Consider the following 12,783-nt stretch of genomic DNA (forward strand, 5'->3'; position numbering starts at 1 on the left):
CAGATAAAAAACAAATTTGTTAAAAAAAAAAAAAAAAAAGCTGAAACACCGCCATGCCAGGCTTATGTGGGGGACTGGAACACTATTATAGGATGCTACCAAAAACACAGTAAAGATGTGATGTAAACAAACTCACAGGACTCAAGGTGATTTTTGTGTGGGGAAGATTAGCGTGGAGATTATGCTGAAAAAATCATAAAGATCAGGAGTTTTGGCAGCACAAATGCAACACGATGATACACCGGTGTTGTAAGCAGAGAATTTTCAGATTGGAGCTTTAGTCCACTTTGGTCTTTAGATTTTAGATATAAATAATATGTATGTCAAATATATTGAGTGTGAGTGTGTGCGTGTGTGTGTGCGTGGGGGAGGGGGGATTCATTTTGTTGCATCTGTACATGTTTACCCATGTTATGGTGACATACTTTTATTATTTCTAAAACAAAAGATGTTTTAGCCATCTCGTCCAAGTGTGTCCCTTATCTGTCATGAATAACAACAATGGGTGATGACACTAGACTCATTGGATCATCTTACCTGATTTGAAGAAATTGTGGAAGGTATAACAATTAAAAAAGGATTACAGACTTAAAATTGTGACAGAACAAGAGGAATATTGCAAGAAACCCCAGATATAGACTGAAATATTAAAAGTGCATGCAGGTGTTTAGGATTTAAACTATAAAAAAAAGCACGCAAGAGCATAGACAGAATGAACTCTTCTCAATTGGGGGGTTTCCCTTTTAATAGCAGTGAGGTGTGACTCAATATGAGCAATTCAGGAGTTCAAAGCCAGACAAGGGAGGGGGGCGCCTGTGTGGGAGAACAGTAGCCAGTTAAGATGGGAGTTCTCATTAGCTGTGTAGCGCTTTGTGTCCTGGCTATCACCGCTGCACACTGCTCATTTGCTTTCTGCCCTATAATTCTTCTCCCCTCCTCCTTTTTCCCCACTAAGACTCAAACTGAACACATAATATTGCCCCCCTCCTGAGTCCCCCAAACCTCCCCCTTGTTAAAGTCTGTGTGCACGTCCATGATATCTGACTGTAGTCACACAGACTAAACCAAACAAAAGAGGCCACATAACAAAGCACAAAGACAATGGCTATTTCATCACAACCTTTTCCCAAGTCACATCACTATTACAATACGGTTCTTGATTCCACGAAGAAATACAAATGTATGCACAATAAAAACACACATTCAAAATAAGAAGTTCCTCACAATATACATATGAAGACGATGAGATAATGCCAGATTCGCAAAGCAAGCAATTATGGACTATAAAATGATCACAGCATATAATTCCAAGATGCACATAACGTGAAAATACGGTATGCTGACCTGTGGATGTGAAGAGTTGACATCAGAACAATCTGATTGAGCGTTTAAGTGCTTTGAGATGATTTATACAGGTCAAAGGACAATTTAGAGTCCTGGGGAAGACCCACATGTTTGGAGTGAACATGCAAAATCCACACAGGAAGGCTGTAGCTGAGACCCAGCACCTCAGAAGTGCGAAGCAGATTTGCTAACCACTAGGGCATTGTTCTGCCCTATTTTAAAACAAAATAACATGATTAAATGCACGACTATGTCAGGGGTGTCAAACTTATTTTTTTCGTGGGCCGCATTGTAGTCATAGCTTCTTTCGGAGGGCCATTATAACTGTCAACCCAAATAAATGTATGAGCACCTCATATTATATACAGTAAAAGCTACAAAACAAACTGACAAATAACTCATTTTCGAATCAGACGAGTAAAAACTGGTCAAATATTTAAAAAAAAAAGATATTAAAAGTGAAGACAATTTGCAATTCTAGTAATGACACACGAAATTGATGCACAATTTGTTTTCGCGGGCCACATAAAATGATGTGGCGGGCCGTATCTGGCCCCCGGGCCTTGAGTTTGACACCTGTGCATTATATGATGCTGCATAATTTTTGTGCTGATACAACAGTATCTATAGTCCACATTACAAGTCAATTCGGTGTGACAATACGACTCGATGCTGAGAGTTACAATTCATACAATACCTTACACATCTGCTTTTATGGAGAGAGAGAAAACAGACTGGGGAATGCTTTCTAAAGTTTTGCTCTTAATTCAGATGAATTAAATGAGCGCTGATTGGGCAGAAGGGAAAAGAGTGAAGCGCAATTAGTATTAATTTAGTCAGTGTAAATGAGCATTGACTGCAGAAGCCTGTGGAGGTGTGACAATGATGGTGCTAACACGCGGAAGTAAGTCCCACGTCTCCTGGCAATCCATCCCAGATATTACCCTGATATTTGTCGGATATGCTCTGTGCCACGCCAGCCATCCGTGACTTGTTCGGTCATTACATCCAAGAGGTCACGCCCACGCCACCGTCAGCCTGCACCATCATTCCTGGATCTGATGTGACCTAATGGCCTGCACTCACGACTCTTTTTACAGGCCACTTGCCCGCCAGCAGCAGGTCCATCACCAACAGCCATGTTTGTGCAAAATATTTAAAGTCAAACCATAAATGTAGTATGTGTGTGAACGTTGCTGACTCAAGCTGACGGATGCTCCACTCTTGAAGTAGAAAGTGATTGCATCTAACGCCCAGACATGGTTGACCCCTTGGCTATGAGGCTGTCTGACAGCGGCGCTCATCTCAAGTTCCCCATTTGCATTATATTTCCACAGACCTGAGAGCTAATGGAAGCGCTGAAACTATTTGTTTAGTGCCTTACTGCGGCTGTGAAGACCCCACATGATTGTAGAGAGATATGTTGTTCTGAGTCAATTGGATGATTATTTTGTCTTGCACGAGGTGAGCAGGAAAAACAACGTTGAGACCAAATCATTGTTAGTGTTTTTCCAATGAAGAACAATGTTTTTTTTAATAATAGCCTGCAGCCTGATGGACCACGAGAGCTAGTTGCTCTGATACCGGGTAACCTCTTTATCCTTCAGTGACAAAAGTGCTGTTGGTTTAAATAAAAATCTTTAGGATGATTATCGCAACTAATAGTAAAATATCAAAATTGAATACACACCTTGAATACAACCAAGACTACAAAAGTATTCTACTACAGTATAGGCCATGCAACTGGCATCTCTTGAGTATCTTTAAACCTGCCAGCATTGTGGCAAGAGGAAAGCACAGTAAATGCATTGCTGGGCTGCAAATTGAATTCCAGGGCACGACTTGACTCGAGAAACCTAATAATCCCATGTCACTCACTGTTCTCACACTGAGAAAGGTGACATTGGAATAGAAGAAATAGAAAAGACAAATCAGAATCTTTTTCAAGCATGTAGCATCCATAAAAGCAATGCATTCAGGTTTTTGTTGTGTGGCCTGACGACACACTTCAAGGACAAGAAATCAATGACTACAACCAAAGAAAGCAACTAGAAAACATTTTCCCATCAACAAAGGAGCACACATTAGAAGCATAGTAGCAGATGATATTTAAATGAAGATCGCATGGCCGACATTCAGAGGAAAGAAAAACTACCTTTTTTTCAAAGAGAAGGAATTCAATTTCTATTTGGGCCGAACAATTATTGAATTCAAATCGATTGCATGCAGTAGAATGCCATTTCCAGACTGCAAAGACTGCAACTTAGAAAAGGAAAAGAAAACGCTTCAGTTCAGTGGGTGGGTAGTTTTGATCGCATTTATCTATATTTTGAAATAGTGTCGAAATGAGTTCAGCGTTAAGGTGCAATTTACGTGTTTACATACAATGTTTTCATGAAACATGAAAAGTTGAAGTGATAAAGCCACCAATATTGTGAAAGTTTGCTACTTCTTGGTTCTTACTTTTATTTACTCCATACTTGTTTGGCAGAGTTCTGTGAAGTTGTCATAATGAAGGCTTAAAAGACTGCTAGTCAAAGTGTTTGGTAAAGTAAGAATGAATTGAAGTGGATAAAGTCTTTCATACTTGGTTCATAGGCCTTTATTTTAGCGTAAGCCTAACCAAGTATATGACAAAAACATTCAAAACATCCATGTATTGTATAATGAATCTGTTGTAGTTGTTTTGTTGTATAGATTAATTTATTGCTTGTGTTTGTTAAAAATTACTGCTACTCGTAGAGAGGAGCTTGAACAAATTAATATTGAATTGCAATGACACACCCACAATGCAATTAGATTATTTTTCAAAATGATTCAGTCAAATTTCTATTCACAAATTTTGAAAATTTACTCCTAATTTATTGCAATGAGTTGTACTGTTGGCTAGTGCATTGAAATCCAATGCGATTATTCCATTATTTGCAGATTTTGGTCATGATGTCCACTTTGTTTTTTCTTTTTACTTTAAGTCCACGATAATTGTAGGGCTGTAGTTGCAGAAAAGATGATTTATTTAGCAGTTTCGGACTAATATTATTATTTTTTTAATCAGTCAATCAATTGTTAGGTTTTCTTTTCATGTAGTCATCAAAATAATTTAAAAAGTACTTTAATAATAGTGTTTCAAGTGGAGCACAAGAAGTACTCAGTTTGCCAAGAGGAGTTTAAGGGGGGAAAAAAACGCCAGCTAATTAGAAACGTTTAGCTTTATAATTACTAACTGCCAATACAAAACCTGCTCACAACAGAACCTGCTCTTAAAATCAATGTTCAAGTGCCAGGTTAGACAAATCTCAATTTTAACGAGTCAGAAGATCTATTCACACATTTAATGGTTATTGGTGCAACGGGGTTACCAGTACTGAAATCGAAAGAAATAAAAGTATAACTTCCTACATATTAGTGCCCTAACCCCCCTCACCTGCAACATAGAGGTGCGCTGTGCCACTAGAAATGGATCCTAGGTTTTCGATGGTGGCCACACATTGGTAAGTGCCCTCATCGGGTTTGTTGTGCTTTGAGTGAACCACATGGGTGAAGAGGAGGGAGCCGTCAGGGAGTATGCGCCGTCTCTCATCCGAAACCAGGCTCATGAAGGTGCCATCTTTCTTCCACTCTATGCGTGCTGGTACGGCTGCATCACTGTGTACAGAACAGTTGAGCTGTGCAGAGTTACCCCGAATAGCCACTGTGTCTCGGGGCTCCACCGTGAACCGGAATGGGTTGAAAGGCTGTGCTGCTGATGCTGGAGGGAGAAAAAAAAACAATGGAGAAGACTGAGTTGGATTCCAACCACCACATTGCAAACTTTGTCATATGATACAATATCTGCTGTGAATACAACATAAAATTATTCATAATGCACACAAACACTGTATCTAAATGTCTTTGGTATTATTGTACAATTTGGATTTATATTGTTTCTGGTGGGTCTTGGGAAATAAACGGCAAGTCATGAGAAAATGACTGCTTGCTAAAAGATTTTTTTAAAAAGAAACCTTGGAAGTACATGACTGGTCAAACACTAAACGTTCCATTCTCAGAGAAAAGCATACGGACACTTTTCATTATGAAACCACAAACCCCATTGAAATTGAATAGAAGAGCCTGATAAATATAACCCAGACTCGCCTCCCTGGCAAGTTAATATCGCGCCTATGAGCGGAGAGTGCAGTGAAGTTGTAGAGACAGTGGGGCGCAATTGCAATTTCCTTTTCTCGCCTATAGACGTTAACATCGTATTGAAATAGATGGTGCAAAGCCAGACTAAGTGCAATTGTTTTGCATTTGTACTCATCCATTATTCAGGTCCCAGCACCTTAGAGTCATACGGTGGTATTGGTTAGACAAATAACAGCAATTGCCATTTCTGCAGGGATGGGGAGCGGTGGAAAATAATTAAGGGGGTGGAGGTATTTTAATAATGCAGTGAATGGAGTGAAATAGGAGGCGGAATGTTAAACACAGTTTAAACTATGCCTGCTCTCTTCCAAAGAAATGGCTTGTCTCCAAGAGCAAGTGAGGGAGAGAGAGGAAGGATAGAGCTACTAGCGATGTCGGCGGTTGAGCAATATAACTTCTCGGAGGTAAGTCCTCTACCTTGCGGCGTCAACTCCCTTGTGGGCACCAAAGAGAGAAGGCTTGTAATGTGGGCTCCATTACCAAGCAGTAGCAATACTTAATGCGCTTATCTCGAAAGCTCAACTACAGAAAAATTGCGACAGAAAATGACTGAGGTGAATTATATTTTTTCAATTGCCAGGTAACTCAGTTTTAAGACTAAGCTGTGCAATCATTTCGATGCTCATTCAGCATGGGGGGTGTTAAAGTGCACCCATTCTATCTAAATGAATGATTTTATTTCCAACAGGGGTGCCATAGCATACTAGATAGCGTTTGCAGGAATTTTTTCAAACTCACTTAATTTTTCCAAAAATGTATGGCTATTCACTAGAAGAATATTTTTGTTCATCTATCAATGCCAGCGACGACGTGACAGGCAGAATAATGAAATGCTCTATTAGATGGTGGAAGTGAGAAAAACCTGCATTATCCATCTGTTGCCATTCATACAACAGAATAAATCATGGCTTCCTGCAAGGTGAGTTTCATTAAACCGGCTCAGATTTCACACAAATCAATTTGTGACAAGATCAGTTAATTAACAGTTAACAGTTGAAATTATTATATCTGCACTTCAATTTATTTTCAATTCCAACCAAGACTAAAACGCAAGTGGGTCTTAGTTGTATTTTGCAGTTTTCTTTAAATATATTACAAACTAATGCTAATTCAGTGATTTTGGGGGGTCTTATTTTAAACATAAAATCTAAATAGCAGCATGACTGTTCTGCCTTTTGTCAGAAATAAACAAGCGATCACTCTAAAATGATGTGTCATCGCTTTAATGAACATTTTTATGCATGTAAAATGATGGTGGTATTGGGCATCCTTACCTTATCCCTTAAACGTATTTGTCAAAGCAGATATTCTTCAGCAACTGCAAGTTAGAGTAATTATAAAGGGGACACTTTGAGAAATAGACTTTTTAATCGCTTCCATACAAATTGAGAGCCATCAAGGGAAAAATTAATCAACTAATGTAAATATTTTATTAAGTTCTGAAAATGTGTCTGAAGTGTCTAATTTACATGTGCATCTAAAACTACACATACAGAAAGTTTGTCAAGGGCATTTTACGAAGCTACCTGGGAACAGTTCTAAATTGTGAAATAAAATTCATGATATGGCTCCTTTAAATTCCACCTAATTGCGAGGCGGCTTTCAGTCAGAGCAGCCGAGTGTTTATATTGTGAAGAATATTAATACTTAAGCAGCTACAGACTCAGACGAGTGACACGAAGAAATTCTCTACTTTACACTAACACTGAATCTATACGATAGGCGAGTTGGGTTAAAAGAGCATTTTTACCCAGTACTCTGTAAACGCTATCCTTCCACATTTAATAAGACGCACAACAGATGTTTTTAGCAACATTTTATCCCCATCATAGCAATAGTAAGGGGGGTGGGGGGCTTAGCTTTACCACGACTCTCAAACAAAATGGCCAACCATCTGCTTTCGGCAGTAAACAACATCGAACATAAGCCGAGAATCAAACAACACAAACAATAAGACTGGTGAATGGTAATGGGGCCATTGAAAAGTGGAAGGAGCATTATATTTTCCATACATCCATTATCCAAACCGCTTTCCTCAGATAATGCACCTCAAAACTAAATAAAATGTGAGTAAGACCTTCTAACACAGATGCAATGCATGTTAACGGCCAAAGGAGTAAGACAACGTTGAGGCCACCGAATTAGTACCGTATTTTCCGCACTATAAGGTGCATCTAAAAACCTCCAATTTTCTCAAAAGCCGACAGTGCGCCTTATAATCCGGTGCGCCTTATATATGGACCAATATTGAGCCATTACGGCAGGCGTGTCCAAATATATGGACTTATATAACAAATATGGTGCGCCTTATATATGGACAAAGTTTTAAAATGGGCCATTCACTGAAGGTGCGCCTTATAATCCGGTGCGCCTTATAGTGCGGAAAATACGGTACACAAATTTCCCTTTTTTCAGACTATAGGATATTATTATGACCTCTTTGTTTCAGCCTCAAGCATTTCTGACTTTCAAACTTCTATAAAGAGAGTCATCTCTGGGTGAGTTTACTGAGGCAATGTTGGAATTACTGTGATACAGTGGCCACTTGTAGAAAGTGCGTATGGAGAATTACTGTATGTCCAGTCTAATACGTGAGTGTTTTGAATAGTCTCAAATGGTTTGAGGAAACAGAGCATCGGCTTGCCTCTGAAAATGAGGAAACACCACAACAGGCAACCAGTGAGAACGAGGGGGCAGAGAGCATGAGGCTAGAAAATGAGGTTGTCTACTTGATAAGTATGGGCTGTTACCTCTGTCCCAAATCCACTTTGCTCTGTGTCATTAAAGGTTTTCGGGAGCGCAGCTTAAGGTGATGCCATGATATTCTATACTGCGCTCTCAAGCTGAGGCAATATTATTAAGCATAAGCCCATGTTGGAAAATAACAGAGCAAAAGTACATTGGTGCATAACTCATCCAAGCATCTCCATGAAACAGGCAAGAGCCATCCTTGTGGAAAAACACTGAAAAGGAGAGCGATAAAGAGTCTGCTCGAACAAAGACCTTGTTTTGTTCCATCAGTGGCTCAGCAGGAAACCTCTTCCCTTACTGAGACACTGTCTGAGAGCAACCATATTGACTACCCTTCTTATTGAGCCACTCTTTAGACAGAACTTTCAAAACCAGTTGGTTTTACTGCAAAGGAGCCCCCAATGTGACTGGGAGGGGGGGGGACAAAGGCAAGGGCAATCTTGGTAAAACACTTCAACACACAAAGAATTGGAATTGCAATTTAAAAGTCTGAACGGCAATACAGTACAGGTCTTGTTGCTTTGAAATACACTGCAGGCACTTTTTTTTTGTGTGGCCGAAAACCTGAACAAACTGTGACTTGCTTGAATGTCGCCACACGACTCACATTAGTCTTCACAGAGTCAAAAATAACTGTGCAACTGAAGAGGAAGCTTGACTTTTCTTCCACTTGTCTCAATTACCATCCTATTTTTTTGCTATGCGAGAGACGTTTTAAGTTGCAAAACAGAAAGCCAATAAAGTCAATACAACCAAGTTACTTCAGAGAGATGCATGGTTGGGAAGTGTGTCAAGTTTGGCTGTCTATCTGATTTAAATATTTAAATCATATTTGTTAGATAACCTGTTAATGTGATAATCAGTACGGTTTTCTCTCCTCTCACTCCCTGCTGCCCCCTCCACCGCATAGGCCGGATCACACCAAAGAACGAGACTCGTTAAGAGGCATCACCGGCGGTCGAGCTCATGTCAAGGGGCTGGTTTTGTTCTCCCACTTACAGGATTGATAAACAAACGCTTCCTAGATATTACTGGAAACCGGTTCCCGAAAAGAACCGGTTTTTAATTCCCACTCCTACCAGGTAGCCACACAAAGAAATGAAAATTATGTGGTTAAGCCTTATCTGTGTCACACAACATGACCCATTTAATAAATATTTGGAGCAAAACTGAACAGATACCTCCACAAATGGGAGAATGCACAGAAAGATGGATTTTCTTATGTGTGTTAGTAGTTGATCGAGATCCGGGAGGGATGACACAGTGGGGAAAGCTCGAACCTGCTGTGGATGTGATAATTAACCGGCAGTGATTGAGGCTTGGATTCGCCCTCTTATTAGACTTCCCCCCATGGGCCCACAGTCAAGTCAAGTCAAGTCAAGTTTATTTGTATAGCCCTAAATCACAAGCAGTCTCAAAGGGCTTCACATAGACAAAAATTGACAATTATTCTCAAAGCATCCCCTGATCTTAAGCTCCCAAAAGGGCAAGGAAAAACTCAAAAACCCCTGCCAGGGGAAAATGAGAAACCTTGAGAAGGGACCACAGATGGAAGGATCCCCCTTTCAGGATCACCAGGTTGAAATGGATGCAGAGGGCACAAATAATACATAATATGAAAATCAAAAAAGTGGATGTCCAGTGAAGGAGCAACCCACTGAGACAGCAATGCAGACCAACAGAGATGCTGAGCACACTTTTCTTTGCTAATTTGAGAAAAACACAGTTTTACATTACGATACATAGGTTTTAAACTGAATTTCAGTCAACCACTGATAACTGAATATTCCACACCGATTTCATAATAGACACATTGCGTAGAGGCCCAAAGCACCGCAGCAGCATTCTAAAGAGACAGAATTTGTTTCTGAATAATTCAGGAAACTAGAAAAAATCTCCAGTTTCCCCTCAGTCCTGTGATTATCCAAGTCTGTAATGATTTCATCCATCTGGGGACAAGCTACCGGATCTACGTATGGACATGGCCAGGAAGTAGTCGACAGACTGGGCAGATTGAGCAGAGTTCCTCCTCTCTGTGAACACCACCAAATGAGATAGTCATCTGAGACAGGAACTCGCATTCATCTTTCGCCCTACCAGTTCCAACACCCTCAGCCCACCACCGCCACCACGAGACTAAAGAAACATCTATGGATTTGGAAAATATACCCAATAGTGTTCTCTAGCCCACTGGTTCTTGCAACCATTTTCACTCATCAAAACACAAAAGAAATCAATAAACTTCAGAATTCCCTTCACATTTAAATGTAGCAAATTATAAGTATTGGATTCTTAAATCAATATTTCCCCCCAGTTTGGCCTCGTACGGAAAAGGAATAGTCAGACTCCAGTCCCCTTAAACCACAATTTCATTTTGGTTGAATAATCCTATTAATCTGCATTTAGCTTGGAATTCATGTTGCCCTCTCTTGAGGACACAGACACAAGACACTTTTTATAAAATCATGAGCTGGAAAGGCATTGTGGAATTTTATGCCTGTTGCCCCAATTGTACGTTGAGGTTTATGTAAACAGCTGAGAGAAAAAAAGAGAAGAAACTGTTGTCCCTGTCTGCACGTGGAAGGCCGTAGACGTAAATATAAATTCAAATACTGGGATGGCATTTTCAGATGAGTTGATTCACTCTTTCTGAAAACAATGTGCAGGAACTCTGTTCTTTTGGGATATTTTGCAGTGCATAAACAGCTTCAAAGTGCTTGATGGGGAGGTGCTGATAAAAGAGGAGCAAGTCTCTGCCTGCTCGCAGCCTTTCGGAGAAAATCATTTAACACTGTCATACAAGAGATCAAAGTCAGCTAGATTATTCTGGGAGGGAGACTTCATGACTGTTTTACCTGAAATCGAATATGACTCTGAAGAGGGAGCAACAGCAATGTCTAAATACTCTTATTAATTTATACAAACATTGTTGCTCCATCAGAGCACAGACACGGCACACACAGCTTTGTAACTTTTCCATTACACATTAAGGCACAGCTCATTAACGTCATGACACATAGATACAAAACATTCAGGTGATAACAGAACAAATGTCTGCCTTATGAGGATGTTTTTCCTTTTTTTCCCCCTTCCTTTTCTTCCCTTCCGTATTCCTGCTTGCGGACAGTATAAAACCTTCTGATCTGGAGTCTGACGTTGTTTCATCTGCTGAAGTGCATTGTGTACTGACTGCCGTAAAACAACCCAAGATCTTGCAAATAAAGAACCAACTATTCCTCCAGATCTTTGTTTTCCTTGTTCAACGACGGACATCTTGAACAAAACGCAACAACTCCTTAAAAAAAAAAAAAAAGATTGTAAACTTAAAATCCATACAGACATAGAAGTATCCTGTGCAACATGGACGCGGTTAAGAAACGCATTTAACGACAGCCAAGTAATAAGAGTGGAGTTAAGCGTGGTCACAGGGGTGAAGTGTTTGCACCACTGGCCTATCTCTAGACTACTAAATGAAAAGGCTGTGAGATGCTTTTCGTTATTATTGCCATCATCATGTACAAGATTGTCTACCTTCCTTTGTCGTTCTCTTTCATACAAAGACTCATTTTACTCTGAGCCTAAGAAACACACAATGATCACCACAGCGTCAAAGCATCTGGAATATACTACACATCAAATCAGTGTATCATTTGCTCATTCTTTTTCAAAACATTGAAAAAGAATTAGATGCATGAGGCCTGCATGCAAACAAAACGAAACCACTTGAAAACTGCTTGAAGAAAAAAATCTGTAAGGTATGATTTTTTTTCTTTTAAGTGTGCTCATGCCCAAGTGTCAATATAAATAAATGAAGACCCTCCAAGGTCTCGTGAAAGCTTGCTTCAAGTTCAAATGTTTTTCCTGGTTCACACAACTTGCGGCAGACGAAAAGGTAACAAGTCGTTAACATTTTTTATTCCCCCCATTTTCTCTATGATCGGAAAACTGAAAATCAGAAAATGGGTTATTACCTGTTTTTTTTATTATTATTTTAGTTTTTGAAACAAATATGAACAAATATTTTTCATGCTATTTTGTATTGGAAAATGAATGAACAAATGATACAAGGGCTCAGCTACCATACAGAATATGCATGTTGTTTTTAATAAGTTATTTGAACTGCCATCAACTAGTTGTGCTCATGTTGCTGGTAAAGTTAAGATTATCTTAGAAGCAAACTACTATGACGGAATGCAATATAAGCAGAATTAACTGCCCAGGTCTATAGCCAACCACAAAAGAGACAAGCTCAATGCAGACGGTGGTGGAGCTGAAGTCTCAACTATTCTATATATTCAAATCTGCCTTGCTGAATGGTTATCAGTGAGTCTACGGTGTGTGACAATCCTCTCAGAATGACACCCTTCTTCCTCTGGGCATGCTTTTCCATTCAGGAGATCTGCAAGCTTGCCCACATCTGTTCAATCATTACACTGCTTTGTTTGCACTTTTGTGCCACCACATGGATTTTTTTTCTTCTTCTTCACGCTCCAACAGCGAGTG

At 39.7% G+C, this 12,783-nt stretch overlaps 1 protein-coding gene across 13 annotated transcripts in view; it reads right to left on the reverse strand.

The window, feature by feature from the left end:
- The window catches only part of neo1a (neogenin 1a), a 119,779-nt gene that overhangs the window by 72,307 nt on the left and 34,689 nt on the right, over positions 1 to 12,783 (reverse strand). For all 13 annotated transcript variants that reach the window (XM_037248499.1, XM_037248504.1, XM_037248498.1 and 10 more), the window contains exon 2: positions 4,769 to 5,092. In XM_037248499.1, the coding sequence (XP_037104394.1) occupies positions 4,769 to 5,092 (324 nt within the window). The remainder of the gene's footprint in view (positions 1 to 4,768; positions 5,093 to 12,783) is intronic.

The sequence above is a fragment of the Syngnathus acus genome, chromosome 3, assembly GCF_901709675.1.
Source record: "Syngnathus acus chromosome 3, fSynAcu1.2, whole genome shotgun sequence".
Classification (NCBI taxonomy): domain Eukaryota; kingdom Metazoa; phylum Chordata; class Actinopteri; order Syngnathiformes; family Syngnathidae; genus Syngnathus; species Syngnathus acus.